This window comes from Genypterus blacodes, unplaced genomic scaffold, assembly GCF_046128005.1.
Source record: "Genypterus blacodes isolate CSIRO-AG114 ecotype Tasmania unplaced genomic scaffold, CSIRO-AGI_Gbla_v1 ptg000232l_1, whole genome shotgun sequence".
Taxonomy (NCBI): Eukaryota; Metazoa; Chordata; class Actinopteri; order Ophidiiformes; family Ophidiidae; genus Genypterus; species Genypterus blacodes.
In genome coordinates this window covers 732,553-749,855 of record NW_027467030.1, presented here as the reverse complement: position 1 = coordinate 749,855, position 17,303 = coordinate 732,553, and the positions used below count along the sequence as shown (strand labels likewise).

Sequence of the window (17,303 nt, the reverse complement as noted above, 5' to 3'; positions counted from 1 at the left end):
GGATGGAAGGCTGGAGGGAGAGTCAAAGGAACGAAGTGAGAGGCATTGGATGGGGAATGACAAGAGAGGAGGGATGAGACGACAAGAAACGAAGTGATAGAGAGAGGAGGAGAGGAGGGGAGCTGGAGGCTCGGGCAAGCGAAAGAATAACTGGCAACCAAAGTAATGAGAGGAGGAGAGAGAGATGGACAGATGGTCAAAAAGTGATGAAAGCCTGAGGCCAAATGAGAGGGAAACAAGGAAACAGGAGGAGAGAAAGAGGAGAGAATGTGAGAAGGTAAAACAAAAGAGAGAATGGAGAAGATGAAGAGCAGAGGCGGGCAGCTACGATGAGGAAGACGAGTTGACTAATGCACATTCCGTGTAATCTCGGCTGCGTCTCTCAATCCAATTCCCTGCCATTCATCACTGTCAGAACACAACACTGGGAAAGTTTATGAAATGAAAAATGAAAAGGAAGCAAGGTTTCTTCTACATTAGCGTCTATTCCAAACCAGGATGTATACTGTAAACATAGATATACCATCATCTCCAAGATCTCTGGGAACCTTTCACCAAAGCATCTGAAATGTCCTGATTCTGAAGATTAAGCCAGTTTTCAATTGAAAGAAGTGCAGCGACAGATCCGTGTGCAGCCCATGGTGCTCCCTGTAAAGGACAGTACTCTACTATATGATAACCAACCGAAGCATGAACATCTACTTAGCTGCAGGCTGATTTTGACAGCTGTAACCACGGACCAACAGCGGCTACATTCACTACACTGAATTAAAGCATAGTGAGGATTACAATGACATTTACACAGTGGATTAATGATCTCTTCATTTGTTACAAGAGACTTCCAAATTCCAAAGACTTCCACACAGCAAATTCAACTCAATGGCATTGGGAAGCACTACCCATCATGTGCAAAGGAACCCACTCCCCCTCTACCCCGCACTGCTACTACTACAATACTGATTACTGATGGAAGAACCTGTGTCCCATGATCGGACCTCATCCATACTCTTATTACAGATGACTGGACTGAATACGGTGCGTAGGAAACAGGGTTAGGTCCCATAACCTCCATGGGTCAATCATAGACTCCAGCTATTCATTATATATCATTAGACATCACAACCACTGAACTCCTTTAATTTCACATATGGAGTACAAAGACTAAAACATGACCCTGCCTATACATAGTGTACTGTACACAGTAGCTTCAACCACATGGACACACCCCACCCATAGGAGATGATAGTAGAGGGGAGATTGAGGGGTGGACCAGAGTGTGTGTGTGTGTGGCCCTGTTGGCTTACAAGATAAAGGATCAGCACATGTGTGTGTGTGTGTGCACGTGTGTCCATTGCAGAAGTCCTTGATGGTCTTTGGTTGATTTTAAAAAATACATTAAAGTACAGTATTGCTCTTGTAACCAATACACAGCAAATACTTGTTTGCGTCGTCCAGACAAAAAGCCGGGACAACATTTTTAGACTTAAGGTCTCATGTGAGTGAAGACATGCAGTGTGTGCACAAGGGTGGAGCGGATCAAAGTAGAGAGCTACCATATGTCAACCCTGTGATTACAGAGTGACTGAGCTCTAAAGGGAGGGAGCGGGCCGTATATAATGAGCATGTACTGTGAGCTAAGATGAAAAGGCCCCGAGTCCAATAAGAGGGTTGAAAGAGCAAATGATTCACTCTGATGTAGGTTAGGTCTGCTCACTCCCTGATCCTTCCTTTCACCTGTCCTATGCTCTGACTTCTCCCTTTCTCAGCTTTGTACACACACACCACCGACGTCTCACTGCCTCCCTCTCAGCCCTCTCAGCTCTCCCACTACTTCAATGCTCTCTCTGCACAACTTTGTCATGTCTAAGTTTGGATTTAGCTTTCATCTGTTGCTTTTCTTCCGCATGTCTGGTAGAAACTGTCTGTACACTGCATTTGCTTGTCATCTCTTTTTAAACTCGGGAGCCTAATCTCCTCTATTTGTGTCATCTTTCTATTCTCCTCTTCAAGTTCTCCTCACTGTAAATAATTGAAAACCTGCTCTGCATCTTCCTCAGCTCCCAGACTGACTGAACACCAGTCTGAGGGGAAGGAAGATATTTGAGACGGTGGAAGGCAGTGCCCTGGCAATGAAAGGAAAGGAACATTTCAGGCGAGCTTGACTAACACACACACACAGACACACACTGAGTAGGGGTTTGGAGACTGTGTGGGTGTGTATAAACCTCTGCTTCCCAAAATAACCTCCAGATGAGGGGCAGGGAGGCAGGGTGAGGTTGGTGCAGGGAGTTATAAATGGATGCTAATTGTATGGCTCCTTCAGATTATGTTCAAATCCAGCAGACCTAAACACTCACACACAGTCGTGGTGTGTGAGCATGTTCTTGTGTGTATCTGAGAGTGTGTCAGTCACAAAAAGGGTTGAGTGTAAATGGTCATTTGATGGCTCTTACACGCCGCAGCATTAATATTACTATTGGCTATTAAGGGCCTTCAGTCACTCTCTCTCAAACATATTCATAACTTCAAAATCCAAATCCAGGCAAAGAGAGAACTATGTATTTCTTTAATCCCTCCGAAAATAGAGCTCAAAGTTCTTGAAAGCCATTTTATGTAGCAGCTCCGTCTCCAAAGCATTAAGACCTGACAGTGTGAGATCTGAATGTTTGTATAAGCTCATAATGAGTTTTGTATGGCTGTGGTTACAGTTTGAAAATAGCAGAATACTGTTTCCACACAGACAGCTTGGTCCTCTTACTCATTGCCAGTTGTCAATTGTTGACATTGCAAAAATGTTTCATCTTATTTCTAGTTCAGCGAGGGACTCTTTAATACAAGGGTAGTAGATGGAAAATGTACAAGAGGCGGAGAAAAGGGAGAGAGACAGCTCCAGATATAAGTGGTGTATAATTACATGGCTGATTCTCCTGCGTTGACGTGAGAGAAATGCAGGAAAGGAAAGACAAAGCTGAGGACATGCTATGTTGTATGAACTTCATGTAAAGATGAACAAAAAGCAGGCTTGGATTTGCATTTTTGCAATAACTGCAGTAGTGCTGGTTTGATTTTGCATGTCAGCTTTTTGGGAAATTGGGAAAGATCCCAGATTCTTCCACTGACACAGATTGTAGAATGAATTTTCCAAGGGGAAATTGATGTCATGGAGCATTTCTACATGTTAGGAGTGTGATGTAACTTGGCATAGTGGGTTTTAAGGAAACCAGGTGACGCGTGACAGGGGAAACAGTTTGACCAGAAGAGACAGAGATCTACCACAGAGCTAAATTGAGGAGCTCCATCCCCACTTGCTGTTCATACAAGGTATTACAACAGAGAGAAGGGGCGTTTCTGTTTGCCATACTTGGTCATGCTCAGTACCAGAGAGTGTAATCTTTATGTGGATCTACGGGTGCCTGTCTACTGTCTCGTGGCCTTACCATCTTCTTATCAAGCTAAACCTCGCACATAACTATTGTGTAACACAGGCTCTGCCACTCCTTTGCATTTCTTCAGCACTCACCTGCAAGATAGGAAGAAAGAATCCACTCTGCCTTCTTCCCCTGCCAGTTGATGGTGTCTGCACTCCATTTAAGTTGAGGAGTCCCGTCGGGCACATCTAAAGGAAGGAAGCAATCATTAATTAGTAGTTTAACCTGCAATTCTCCTTCTACCAATTATTTTGTGAGACAGGTGAATTTATGGTGCTTTGGCAATGTGAACACATCACAAGTAATGTCCAATCCAGACTAGGTATCCCTTGAAATAATACGTTAATGATTATTTTAAGTTTAAATAAAGGGGAAACTACAGAAATAAAGAACTTTCAAGTCAGAGTCAAAATATAAAAAATAAAAAAATCCCCCTGCGCCTCTACACGACACTTTACGGCAGGTCGTAGAGACAAACAAAACCAACCTCGACAAACCTCAGCCCAGTGTTCGCTCGCAACAGTGACGTCAGCGCGCCGTGGCGGGTCAGTGACGCGCGGCGATTGGGCGAGAGCGGAGCTAAAGTGTATTGTACAGTGAAAAAGCCCTTACACCTACAACAACAACAACAGGGGCGGTTGCACGAGTCCAGCTACACACACTCTCGCACTTTGGGGACTGACGCTATAACATTTTCGGGTAAGGAAGCGGAATTCGTTATCATTCCTCACACGTATTGGTAGCCAACAGCCTCGCAGCAGCTTCCGCCCTGTGGGAAGTTTCTTTTGTCCTCTTCAGTCAACAACAAAACAAGCGGGCCGAGTGTGTGTGTGCGTGCGGGTGTGTTGACCGAAAAGAGAGTGTTCGGTGGGTTATTAACACTGTAACAAGTCTTTAACCACATTATATTAAGCTGTTTTGTCTAAACAACTCGGTTATGTCGCCGGTTGTTGCTCCGCGTGCACACCTTTGGACTGACAGATATCAGGACAGGGAAGATAGAGGCGCGCGCTGGGTGGAATGGAGGTTATGGACATCAGCGATACAATGAATAATGCCATTTTATGAGCATTGAGCAATTAGATATTTTGCGAAATGGCAGTGCGCACTGTTTTACTATTCGTGCATGTGAGGAAGTCAAAGATAAAAACGTGCTTTCGGTGCACATGCAGAGTAGACATTGGGTGTGTGTGTGTTTGTCTTCTTAAGGTTCTCACATCCCTAATTTTTATTGAACTCATCACTTCTCCAGATGTCACCATGGCTACCCACTTCACCATTTCCAGCAGCGATTCAGAAACCTCGGAGGTAGAGGAGCCAGAAACCTCGGAGGTAGAGGAGCCAGAAACCAGCCAGGATCAGAGGGTCCCTCAACGCCACAACCTCACCCTCCCTGACCTCCGGCCGCCAGGTAGGACAAAGGATGGAGGGATGTGGGAAATACATGGAAACAGAGGTTTAAGACCAATGTCCTTAAATGACTTACACACCCCAACCGTTGCCAGATGGAGGATAACACACTGCTAATCAAACTTAAATCACTTAATTCTCACTTCCTGGCCTCTTGCTCGGGTCGCTCAAGTTCAAGTAACTTATCCCACCAATTAGACACTTGTACGGTAGGGAGAGAACAAAGAAAGTTTGTTTTTCTGCTTCAGTTGCTAACAATGAGAGCATTTCCATTCATTATTCAGAGTCCCTGCTTTACAATGGTGTGTGTCAGCGTGTGTGTAAAGATGCCGTGTTGTGATGAAGCCATTTTTTCTCACCTGTATCTCCATTCATGTAGGGAGCGGCCGAATGCGGCTGAATTCAGAGTCCCATGCTTCCACCGCTTGCAGAGACGACGACCTCCAGTTCCCAGATGAGGACGGGACGCCTACCGATGGAGCTCCGTTCAGAGGAAGGTCCAAGTCGGCTCCCCCTGCCCTCTGGGCGGCCAAGAAATACGGCCAGAAGTTACGGAGGATGAGCGATGAGTTTGACACCTTGCTAGACAGAGGGGTAAGTGAATGGGTGAATAGGAGGGAGGGTTGATGTAAAAGGGTGGGAGATGAAGGGGTGCCTGTGTAGAGTTAGACGTGACAACATGATATATGTGAGTTAGAGAGAAACATGGAAGTGGCAATAATGGACGTGTAATGTCTTATTACAATGGGAAATCAAGAACAAGAATGTATGCATCTGATGGCCCACAGCACCACTATGACAAGACGTTGAGTATTATATCTTCTCCTTCTACGTCTTCATACTTTACTGTTGTATTTTGCAGGAGATGAGGAAGGTGAGAAGTGCTGGGTCAGGCAAACAGATGGCCCACTCTAAGAGCTGGTGGAATTACCTCTTCAGCCACCAGGAGACAGAGGGAGAGAACAACCACCATGAAAACCACACTCAGCGTACTGAGTAGACACTGGCAGAAGAGGAAGGAGCGATGATGAAAGGTGGGAGGGATCAATGGGAACGAGAGGAACAGGAAGCCTGGAGAACAATCCTGATGAGAACATTGTCAACTGCACTGAGTAGAAGGTGACACAGGGTTGAAGGAAGAACTGACGTGTTGCCTCCTGTCCCAGAGGTGTGTCACTTTTTATGTCATGGGTAAACTACTTTCAATCTTTTATTGTGCTTGCATTGGTTGTGATTTTAAATTACTTTGTTTGGTAGGCCACTGTGAAATTATAAGCGACCAGAGCTCACACAGGCACAAGAGAAAAGGCTATAAGCAATGCTGGCTACTGGCCATGTGCATCTGCAGTACCACAGGACACTGACCGAGTCAAGGCCAAGATGGAAACGGGAAATGATAGCTTTCTTGTATTCGGTCACTTAAGGACAAAGTGTGAAATCCAGAGCCAAACGCATCACTGTAACACTAGGAAATGTCACCAAACAGAAACAGAGGGGGCGGGGGGGGGGATAGAGAGGCAGGGAGGGAAGGCGAGGTGATGAAGGACAGAAATCATGCTTAGAAATGGAAACGGGACGCAGAGAATATATCTTTAAAAACACAATGTATAGAGCACATAAACAGGAGTGAGAGGTGACCACTGTGGTTACAGACGCTTTGCTTTCCTGTTGTCTCACCCATCACTACTATGCAATATAGATGGAGAGATAAACACCATGAATTCAAGACACACAGATACACCAGGCCGTTTGGAATGCTATCAGAATGTCCTTTCTGCTTCTTACCTTGTCATGATATCTAATCGATTGATTGGGTGACTTGGGTAATTCTGGCACTTTGATTAGAAAATGTTATTTAATTCAAAAGGAAAAAGGAAATTGGCCCAAACTGATTCTGTTTAATGGATCGGTACGTTCAAACCTTTTGTAAACAAATCAGAAGGAAAATCTCAGCACTCTAAGTAACGGATCAAGATGATGCATTATTGCGTTGATCAACTCAATCATGTCAACTTTCCCATGTGTTATACTAGAGTGAGTAATCATGTACTTCCCGTTATACACATAGAGAAAAGGGAAGGATCTTTCTAAGTATTCAACTCGGCCCTTATCCCACTTCCTATTCACTACCCCACACACACACACACACACACGCGACCGTACCCTGTTGATAAAGATGACTATCACTGATGGCTTTATATCTGAAGTTTATAGTACAATCTTTTACAAGGACAATCTCTGATAGCGCAGACATAGTATCTTTTGTAAAGTGCTGAACTTCAGGGTTTAGACTCTTATCTTGTGAAAATGCAGAGTGACATTAAAGATACCTATAAAAGCACAAAACCAATATGAATCCTTAAAGCCTTCAGCAACAAAACTAGGACAGATTTGTGAAGTTATACGTGTAAATATGTTGTTAATGTTTTAATCAGTGACCAGGATGGAAATAGAAAGCAACTTGGATTAGTCAGAACTTGATTTAACAAGGTTGTCATACTTTTTCCGAAATTTGCTTGACCTAGCAATAGGCAGTGTACAATCTAAGGGGTTAGGGATAAATGTTGATGTGTATATTTAAAGATGTTTGATGGAGATGAATTAAGTGCTGTACACAGAGCCAGAACAAGCAGAACAACAGCCTTTAGAATCAGACCTCAGAAAGTGCAGGCGTCATCAAATCACAGCATTGAGATGCACACCCGGCTAGAAATGGGAACTTCAGCTACCGAGCTTTAGGTGAGAAAGTGTCCATCTAACAACACATTCACACAAATCGCCCACAATCAAATGGATTCCAGGTGCTGTTCCACTATCTGCTTTATAGTAAATGACCTTAAATGTTGTTAAAAACTAAGATAAACACTTTCGGCCCAGCTTGGTAACGTTATTAGGCTATTTGTGACTTGTGACCATATGTGATTATTGACAATGATGATAGGTTTGTTGGACATGTGTCTTATTCTCTTCCTCTCAACTTTGCGGGGGTTGAGCTGTGAAGTGCTGGGGTGCATTTATACTGTCTTTTAAAAAGGTACAATCGTTTCATGTGTTTTCATAGCTTTTTCTAAATAAAAGCCCCGGTTTGTACACGTTACAGAACAAACGCTAGAGAGAGAGAGAAATCCAGACAATCTGAACGGCACCACTGATTTCTCACATTCAAGTCTGAACTAGTTTGAATCACATGCAGCACTAAACTATCAAACACTGATGAAGTGATTGGACTCTCTTCGTAACCCTTTAAATCCCCATTTTTCTAATCTGGTATAAAATTCCACCGTAAAATAGCACACAGACGCGAGGTGAGGTCAAAGTTCAACACAGGCTCATCCTAATCAGTTCACTTTGACCACTAGTACAGTTGAATCTGCAGAGAATATATGAGCGGTGTTGCCAACTAAAGACTTTAAAGGGTTAAACGTGATGGCTCCTCCTTGATGAACACGCTGTGACCTGTAGCCAGCCTCGTCTGTTTACCCAATGGCAGCCTTAAAACTTCACATCTCACTGTTTCTATCTCCAGCACAGGAGGGAAGATGGAGGCGGCTCCACTGTTATGACTGTGACTTAAAAATGGCTACGGCAGATTTATTCTGGAGTAGACGTTTCAGTAGAATACATGCCACTGTCGGCGTGTATGGTTTGGAAACTTTTATATTCACACACACACACACACACACACACACACACACACACACACACACACACACACACACACACACACACACACACACACACACACACACACACACACACACACACACACACACACACACACACACACACACACACACACACACACACACACACACACACACGGCAACATGGAGTTAAGCAACATCCTTGGCATTACTTGAATCTGGAGATGAGTGAGGAGAAATGTTTTTTTTGTTGGATTACTTTTCCTTTTGTAATGACTTTTGTAAATGTATTTTCTATACTGCTGTGAAATTTCTGGTCTATGCTGTCCTGAATAAAACATTTTATGGGTGGTTTTAAAGAGAGTGTGACAGTGTGGAAGTTCACCGGTAGAAAGAATGATTTGAATACGTTTATGAGGAGATACACTTTACTGAAACAAAACAGTTGGTAATGAGCAAATAAGGCTTATAAATATGGCTGTAAATGTGGTGTATACTGGCACGTGAGCCATACCAAGCAAGAAACATCATTGGGTTACACTTCCCAAGCTGAACAGCCAGTTAGCTTAGCACATTCACCTGTGTGCTATTAGATAACAAAGCTTTGTCTACGTCTCCAATTATGCACGTTACTGACAAACCTGGGGACTGTCGGCATGATGAAGACATTGTGGAGGACAGTGTGTGTCAGATCACCTCCGAGGGATCCCAGCAGAACCTTTGCCCACAGTCCAACTCTGTCAGTTTGTCCATGTCTCCTTCACTCAGGATGAAGTCGAAAATCTCTGCGTTTTGCTTTATTCTGTCCGATTGGGATGATTTGGGGAGGACGGGGACATCCTGCTGCACCGCCCACCGCAACAAGACCTGGACGTTTAAGAGGCAATTATTAGGCAAATCACTAACTACCTGATCTGTGAGGTGTTTGTGTGTGTGTACCTGTGCTGGTGTGCGTCCGTATCTTTGTGCCACCTCCGTTACCACGGGGTCATTGGCCAGTTCTCCTCTCCCTAAGGAGGAGTAGGCTTGAAAACACACTCCGTGTTCCACACACACTTTCCTCAGCTCTGTCTGGCACAGGCGTGGGTGGAACTCTACCTGGAGGGAAAAAGAGAAATGGACACACATAGGATTCAGGCGTTGTTTGAGCCTATCACCTTTCTGTCTCTGTACAGATTCTGTCTCTATGGTACTTGGACATTCTCATCCGTCTCACCTGCAGCAGAGCAGGAGGGACCTTGCAGCTCTGCATCAGTTCTTTCATGTGGCCTGGTGTGTAGTTGGACACTCCGATGGCCTTCAGCTTCCCTTTGGTATGCAGCTCTTCCATTGCAACCCAACTCTGAGCTCGGTTCCCTGAGATCAAATATTAATCAGAGCCAGATCACTGCAAGAACGTGATAGGAGTGGCTGAATCCTTAATGGATACCAAGTGACACAACTCAAAGAGCTCTACTGATCTGAACCCCTGACCTGGGTTGCGTTGGTCAGCCACATCAAGTCCCTGGGTGCCGGGCCAATGGATCAGATAGAGATCAATGTAGCCCAAATCAAGCTGTGAGAGACTGTGCAGGGCTCCGTCCATGGCATTCACACCCTGATCCTTAGGTCCCAGCTTACTACAGAGAGGTAGAGAAAGAGGAAAAGTGGGAACCCTGGGCAACCCTGACCTGGGAGGAGATTAATACTCAAAACCTAGAAAACGTAGACTAAAGAAAGGGAACGTGGTCCCTGGTCCCTACCTGGTTATGAATACATCCTCCCGGCTCAGGCCATATTTGGGCAGTAGCTCCTTCAGGGCTCTGCCCAGGTCGGCTTCATTCCGGTAGACAGATGCAGAGTCGAAGGAGCGGTAACCAGCATCCAGCGCTGCGTCCACGGCCTGGTAGACAGCATCGGTACCACACAACTTGTAGGTCCCCAAACCAAGGAGGGGCATGTGAACCCCTGTGTTTAGGAGGACGGAGGGGGAGGGGGGGACTGGAGTGGAGGAGGACATCTCTGGGCTTTACAAGTGTTAAATGTACTCACTTACTTGTTTTGGTTCTTAAATGGACTGAGAAAGAGAGAGAAAGGGAGATAAAGATAATCGTTATTACTTTTCTAAATTGTACTTTTGTCACCTAACCTTCTATAGATGTTTGACCTTCAATTCAATTCAGTCCACTCAGCCAGACAGTAACATGTGGGATGTCGTAACAGTTTACATGGCAGATAAATGTTCCATACATTTCCTTTCCATTGATGTTTGGCTATTATCCGTGCATATGGTGATTTAGTACAACAAATAGGAAAACGCGTATATTATATATTGGACACTGGATACATTTTACAGTTTGCACCAAGCTTTGGGCACGTAGTTTTAAAACTAGCTTAAAATATGTTGCAAGCTTTGTCCTAGTGGTGGGAGAGCAATTCAACAAAGAGTAAACGGCAAAGAATTTTTTTTTTACCTGGGTGCGTACAATAGGTGCCCAGGTAAAAAAAAAAAAAAAGAAAAGCACACGATAATAGACGTAATAGTGACGCTTACCTTGATAAAGTCGCCACACTGGTTTCTAAACTTTAACTTCCGCCGTGCGGGCAGCTGACAGTCATGTGATCTTTTTGGCCGGGTCTCGCCGTCACCATAGCGACATGATGCCCCGACGGCGCTGATTGGAAGAGTATGTGACCAATGACAGAGGCGGAACAGTTGGAAGGCGGAACCTTTTCAAGTCCAACGAATCGCGACGCGCGTCAAGCTTTTGACTGACAGATAACTGTTAACCCTTTACTTTCCGTGTGGGAAAGGAGGGACTAGCTTGTTTGACGACGTAGCAAACTCGTGCGCTCCGTTCTCTGTAGGCGTTACGGTAATTATTCGTGTGTGTGTGTGTGTGTGTGTGTGTGTGCGTGCGTGTGTGTGTGTGTGTGTGTGTTTGGGAGAGAGAGAGCCATGAACATATATGATATTTATATAAATGCATCATCATTCATATATTCATTCATATATTCATTCATATATTCATTCATATCATATGTTTTGTCCATTTGGGCTGAGTTACTTGTTATGATGTATAGCTGACCACAAAGTCACTGCACCGCTCTTTGAAATCAACCCATTTGTTTATTTTCTCACAGACTTTGTTGAGGTCCACCATGCCACTGCAGGCCTTCTCCTTCCCTGTCCCAGAAACTCGCTTCTTCAAAGCCGGCAGCTACGTCTACAAGTTCTGGATCACAGGAGGCAGCAGCTGCAGGCGAGACAGAAAACTATCTTCACATTAAAGTTTCTTCTTCCTTCTGTCTTTCTTTCCAAATTCCTTTCGATAAAATAAATGTGTCTATGTGGATATCGGGACTACAACAGACAGAAATCCCCTTCAAAGTCCAAACGTGAACTCGGCTTCTTTTGCTCCGGGCGGTGACTGCAGCTATAACAGTCGGTTTCTTTCTTCCGTTCTTTTCCATTCCACCCCTTCCATTTTCAAAGAGCCCTTCTTAAGCTGCACAAGCACTCCAGATCAGCAGGAGATACACTTACAGGCAGGAGAGGGTCTTTTGATTCCCCCCCCCTATCACTCCTTCCCCCTTCTTCCTCATGACCTCATGCTCAGCAATCTCAAACACGGCAGGAGCGACAGTCGGGCTACAGGCAAGAGAGGAAGCATTGATCTCTCTCTTCTTTCTGACCTCCATGCCTTGACCTGAGGACTCAGCAGTTCACCGCCTTTGTCACAGTTTGGTCACAGCTTAATGATGTAATCTCCTTTGCAACGTTTGGAAAAATTGACATAAAAGATCTGCACGTCATACAAACATACTGTCTAATGTACCATGTATGTTTTCAGTGGTAAGAAGGTGACAGGAAGAAACAACGTCAACCAGGAGATGGAGGTAATGATGGGCGCTTCAATCTGGGTTTATCACCAATCGGCAGCAATTCATCTTTCATTCACTCATTTATCCAACCTCTCTCTCTCTCTCTCTCTCCTCTCTCTCTCTCTCTCTCTCTCTCTCTCTCTCTTCCAGGATATCATCAGAACTGTTCTTGCCAACCTGGACAGTCCCCAACCCTTCTCTAGCACCCACTTCAATGTCTTCCCTTGTATCCTTCGCCTTAAAGCCGTCACTTTCTTCAGCCATTCATACACTCATTACCTCTTAAACGTCTCGTCGCCTACGTACGCACACATGCTGATCAAAATGGTTGTGGTATTGTTAATAGAGGCTCATTGTTGTTCTCTTAACTGAACCGACTAGATAAGAAACCGTGGAGGAGAGCGTCTAAGGTGATGTTCAAACATGGGGAGGAGAAGCTGGCAGCCTACCCTTTTATTTTCATCCTCTACCTGGAGAACAACACACTACACGGTGAGGACAAACACACACACACACACACACACACACACAGATACATGCAGGTATCACAAATAGCAGAAGTGTGTTTCATTTTGACCACATTATCCAACCATGATAGCTGACATCAACACTGTGGGTTGATCACCTTTCAGGAAGTCAAGCAAAGGCCAAGAGGGCAACAGTGAGTGAACACCAATAAACCGGATACTCTCTCAAACGTGTGCCTCAGTCAGACAGATGTCAATCAACACCTCAGTGACACTTTTAACTGTTCTATGTGTTTTTCAGGGAAAGGAAGAAACTCCGAGCTGCTCCGTAGTCGAGCCGCAGCCAAAGCGCAGTAGGAGAGATTCACCACTAGAGGAGGCCATACTAAAGGGCTTAATGATGGACATGGAGATGACGCCGGTGTCGGTGGATGGGTGAGCGATGCTACTGAAGACTGCAACATTTCCCATAATGCACAGCTACTATATTTGTCAGATCAATGTTAAGGTGTGTGTTGTACTCACACACACACACACACACACACATACACGTACAGTCTGGGGACTCATCCTCGCTTTGTTTTTTGTTGTGAAGCTTTTTTGTGTCAATGCACAATAACAACAAAGTCAAACTAAAATGTCTTTCTGTGTTTTCTTCCTTTTCCCCACCGCCTCATCAGTTATCCCTGGTTATCTTCCTGTATATGCAGAGGGTATCATCACCTGTGTGTGTCCTTTCTAAAATAGTAGCACTGGTGGTTGAATGAACACAGAGGCAGGCGTGTGAGTGGGAGGTTGCTGGTACAACTCTGCAGACAGGCCGGGTAATGCTAGACAGGGAGAGGGGAGACAGCAGTGCGGAGGCTTTACAGGGCCGTAAGTCCTTAAAACAAACAAAGACAAAATGTCATGGAGTTATGAAACATATTGTTGTAATGGTACTTATGAACTATTTGTGATTATGAATCCCATACGCTATGATTGGTTGAGAATCAGTGTAGGGGAGAACCTCTGGTGTCGCCATCGTAACGTTGACTTGGTTGCAAACAGGCCAACAGTGCAGAGGGAAGTTAACAGGCAAATATGGGTTTAGTTAAATGTGACAGTACACTTCCTGTTTATCCAAATGTAATGTTAATGTTAACCATTACAAATCAAACTCTGACTTTCTCTGTGCCACATTTCCTGTCTCGATGGGTAGAATTTTTTTTTTTATTATTGCTTCAATGGAAGTTTAGCTTTGGAAGTTTAGTTGGAAGTCAAAGTGTAAAACTGGAGAAAGAGCTCTTATTCATAAAATCACTTCCATTCAATCATATCCATTCTGATAACCACACACACACACACACACACACACACATACCACGCTCCAGCGATTCTTACAGTTATGAAACACACCAGAGGCCAATGGGCGCCACCTCAATCACTCTGACAGTCAGATCAGTGGGCTGAAAATAATTATTGAAGATGCACACACACACACACACACACACCTATTCTGCATTGGACTTGTATAAACATATTTGTCTTCCCTTTTGTAAGCGAGGAGTACACACTCAGATGCACACACACTGTGTAAACATCCTGCAGACATCAAAGCCTCAAGGATCATTAGCAACGCACAGGAAATTGGTTTCATCAAGTCATGAGTTCAGATCCAAGTACGGCACACACACACACATGCACACATACAAATAAACAGAACAGACACACATTCTTCAAAATGTGAAGCACACTCACACTGTCAGGGGTGTGTGTCCTTTCTATTCTCAGCCACACGTCCCACGCGCTGCAACACCACTGACTGGTGTGTGTGTGTGTGTGTGTGTGTGTACGTGATGCCCTGGAGAGACAGATGGTGTGTTTTTGTGTGAAATGTAGTGGAAAGAAGTGAACAGAAAGAACTGATTGTAGAAAACTGCAGAGAATGAAATGAAAATGAAAAAACAAGTGTGGGCTCATAATGCACGAAGTGTGAATCTTTGGTTGTTCAGTTTTTACTGCTGCCGACTGTTGTGCCCCTCATTATTACAATATTGAACGTTCATTAATAATATGTAATCATAATCCTATGTAACTAAACTAACAGACATTTATCACTGCCAGTGTCTAAATAAAGCTCATTGTCTCTGTCTGAACAGTCAGCATGCAGAGAGACAGATCAGGGAGGAGACAGGAAGTGATGGCCGGGTGAGGAGCTTCACTCTTTCATGTGATGAAGTCGTTTACTCATCATTTTCTACACAGCTTACTGATTTGTCACAATTGTACACGTCAAACCAACAAGTCAAGCATTTCTGCCAGCAATTGTTTATTCAATCATTTTCTCTCTCTCTCTCTCTCTCCCTCTCTTTCTCACTCTCTCTCTCTCTCACTCTCTATCTCTCTCTCTCTCTCTCTCTCTCTCTCTCTCTCTCTCTCTCTCTCTCTCTCTCCCCCTCTCTCTCCCTCTCTCTCTCTCTCTCTGTCTCACTCTCTCTCTCTCAGACGAAACACACACTGTGGTCATTCTTGCAATTTACATTCATTATGTGTCTTTATATTTAAAGAGACATAATAATTTCCCCTCTACCACAGACGCACACACACACACACACACACACACACACACACACACTCACACACACATGCACAGTTGCAGCATCTCTTTATTGCAGCCTCGGCTAACATTAGCGCAGAGGTAGGTTGATTACATCTGTGTGTGTGTGTGTGTGTGTGTGTGTGTGTGAATTGTTTTGATGAGAATATCTATTCCTACAAAAAGCCCTCTGAATTTCTGTGTCCTTTCCCACAGAATGGGAGCCAAGGGTTTGTTGACTCTCAGGGAGGGGAAGTGTGTGTCCTCCGCCTGGTCAATACAGACGAAGAGGACGTGCCACCTGAGGAAGGAGAGGATGATGAACAGAGTGACCAACCTGGGACAAATGTAGACTCTCCTGCTGGGTCAGCTGTGAGGCCAGCACTCCTGACCCGCCTGGCCAGGTTAGTATGACATTCTATAACCATGGTAACCAGGCTCAGCGCATCCACATGGACTCTGTTTCACCAATGAGTGCTGGACAACCAATTTAGACCTGTGGCTCATTTGAATTCTGTCAACGCCTGCACAAAATGATTCCTTACAGCTGGAAACTCCGACAAAATCCTTGTTTGTTCATCAACAAACCTGACCAGCTCCATTTACGGAGCAAAGGTGAACAAAAATGCCGGGTGTAAGCGAGCACAGACCCTAAGATGGCATCACTCAAGACAATGCATACAGATGCAGGTGTCACATTTTAACACAAGGCATGAAGGGGGCTGCAGAAGCTCATCAGCAGCTGAGACAGGAAGCCAATCTGCTGCCTGATGTGTTTGTTTGCCAATGTTTGACTCTTAACACCCACAGGAGAAATGAGAGCTGATTGACAAGATGTGCATGAAGTTTGTCGGTGTAAAGAAGGGCGGATGGGGGAAATCCAACTGACAGAAGTAGAATTTATGATTCTTGCTTTGAAGGAGGAGGAAGATGTGAGATATCCTGAGGCACAAAGCAAACTGATAACAGCTTCACCTGACTGTGCTGCCAAAAGTCAAACAGAGGTGTTCTCTGTCTGATCACCACTACTTTCCTCTCTCTCTCTCTCTCTCTCTCTCTCTCTCTCTCTCTCTCTCTCTCTCTTGTCTCTTTCCGCCTTGTTGCAGCCACATCTTCCCCTTCTCCTTGTTCTTCAGAGAAGCATGAGAAACCGGGCAGTGAAGCACAAGGCTGTACCGGTTCCAGTGGAAAACAGTAGCGTCTCACTGGGATCGTCCGATGATGGAGGATGTGTGACAGTTTAGTTCAAGTTCTTCTTTACCGTTCACTCAGTGACTGACGTACAACCCTCTGCATGATGTTCCATTTATTCTGTTTGATGTATTATTCAGTGTTTCATCCTTTATTATTATTATCTCATAGTCTGAGCTGAATCATACAGGACAATAATAGAGCAACTTCACAACCTTAAGTTATATTTATAATGTAAATCTTTCTAATAGTTGTGTGTGAAACATTTTCATTCATATTTGATCCCCTTAGAAGCCTTGAAGCGTTTCCCTATGTGTGCCTCACAGTCAGATGCAGTAGAAGTGTCTGTGTCCCTCATCACCCTGTTAATGCTCCAGCACTCACACACAGCATTTAGGCCTCTTTCTCCATTTCTGTTTAAATATCATCAAGTGAATAAAGTCCAGGGGCGTTGATCTTATCTGTGTGTGTGTTTTGCATCGTTCCAACGTATCCGCACTTCATATCTCTTATCTGAATTTGCTGTTTAAAGGAAGCAGTCCTGTCTGTGAGTTTGCCTTGGGTTGACCTGTTGTGTTAGTTGAGTTAGCCTGAGGAGTGTTTGGAGAGATTTGTAAACATTGCAATATAAGGTATTGTCATCAAACTACCAATAACTGATATGTGACACATGCATTTAATTGCTGTACAGTAACTAATGTGTAGCTGAGACGCTGAATCC

The 17,303-nt window shown here is 44.4% G+C and overlaps 3 protein-coding genes across 4 annotated transcripts; 2 read left to right on the top strand and 1 right to left on the bottom strand.

Moving 5' to 3' along the window:
• The first annotated feature begins 3,950 nt into the window (after positions 1 to 3,950).
• On the top strand, positions 3,951 to 6,049 carry badb (BCL2 associated agonist of cell death b). 2 transcript variants are annotated; one of them, XM_076170789.1, is made up of 4 exons: positions 3,951 to 4,127; positions 4,681 to 4,839; positions 5,218 to 5,432; positions 5,701 to 6,049. In XM_076170789.1, exons 2-4 carry the CDS (start codon positions 4,689 to 4,691, stop codon positions 5,836 to 5,838), a joined length of 504 nt encoding a protein of 167 aa, XP_076026904.1. In that variant the 5' UTR covers positions 3,951 to 4,127; positions 4,681 to 4,688; the 3' UTR covers positions 5,839 to 6,049. The 2 variants fall into 2 exon arrangements, with proteins under 2 accessions (XP_076026904.1, XP_076026905.1); XM_076170790.1 differs by lacking the exon at positions 3,951 to 4,127 and adding an exon at positions 4,199 to 4,295.
• Positions 6,050 to 8,627: 2,578 nt separating this feature from the next.
• On the bottom strand, positions 8,628 to 11,085 carry LOC143016441 (glyoxal reductase). Its single transcript, XM_076170788.1, has 6 exons — positions 11,016 to 11,085; positions 10,225 to 10,538; positions 9,956 to 10,101; positions 9,699 to 9,838; positions 9,422 to 9,580; positions 8,628 to 9,349 (listed from the first exon to the last, which is right to left on the bottom strand). The coding sequence occupies exons 2-6, from the start codon at positions 10,479 to 10,481 to the stop codon at positions 9,170 to 9,172; spliced, it is 882 nt and encodes a 293-aa protein (XP_076026903.1). The 5' UTR covers positions 10,482 to 10,538; positions 11,016 to 11,085; the 3' UTR covers positions 8,628 to 9,169.
• Positions 11,086 to 12,297: 1,212 nt separating this feature from the next.
• On the top strand, positions 12,298 to 17,023 carry majin (membrane anchored junction protein). The gene is made up of 8 exons (XM_076170823.1): positions 12,298 to 12,361; positions 12,497 to 12,572; positions 12,728 to 12,838; positions 12,979 to 13,007; positions 13,115 to 13,248; positions 14,955 to 15,003; positions 15,608 to 15,795; positions 16,498 to 17,023. Exons 1-8 carry the CDS (start codon positions 12,302 to 12,304, stop codon positions 16,535 to 16,537), a joined length of 687 nt encoding a protein of 228 aa, XP_076026938.1. The 5' UTR covers positions 12,298 to 12,301; the 3' UTR covers positions 16,538 to 17,023.
• Positions 17,024 to 17,303: the final 280 nt, after the last annotated feature.

Bases quoted from the DNA above. Each gene is read 5' to 3' on its own strand.
- badb (XM_076170789.1), top strand. From the start codon at position 4,689: ATGGCTACCCACTTCACCATTTCCAGCAGCGATTCAGAAACCTCGGAG. The intron at 4,840-5,217 runs GTAGGACAAAGG...CCATTCATGTAG, and splicing joins CCCTGACCTCCGGCCGCCAG to GGAGCGGCCGAATGCGGCTG. The intron at 5,433-5,700 runs GTAAGTGAATGG...TGTATTTTGCAG, and splicing joins ACACCTTGCTAGACAGAGGG to GAGATGAGGAAGGTGAGAAG.
- LOC143016441 (XM_076170788.1), bottom strand. From the start codon at position 10,481: ATGTCCTCCTCCACTCCAGTCCCCCCCTCCCCCTCCGTCCTCCTAAAC. The intron at 9,839-9,955 runs GTCAGGGGTTCA...ATTTGATCTCAG, and splicing joins GGCTGACCAACGCAACCCAG to GGAACCGAGCTCAGAGTTGG. The intron at 9,350-9,421 runs GTACACACACAC...TTAAACGTCCAG, and splicing joins ACGGACGCACACCAGCACAG to GTCTTGTTGCGGTGGGCGGT.
- majin (XM_076170823.1), top strand. From the start codon at position 12,302: ATGTATGTTTTCAGTGGTAAGAAGGTGACAGGAAGAAACAACGTCAAC. The intron at 13,008-13,114 runs GTGAGTGAACAC...TGTGTTTTTCAG, and splicing joins CAAAGGCCAAGAGGGCAACA to GGAAAGGAAGAAACTCCGAG. The intron at 15,796-16,497 runs GTTAGTATGACA...GCCTTGTTGCAG, and splicing joins CTCCTGACCCGCCTGGCCAG to CCACATCTTCCCCTTCTCCT.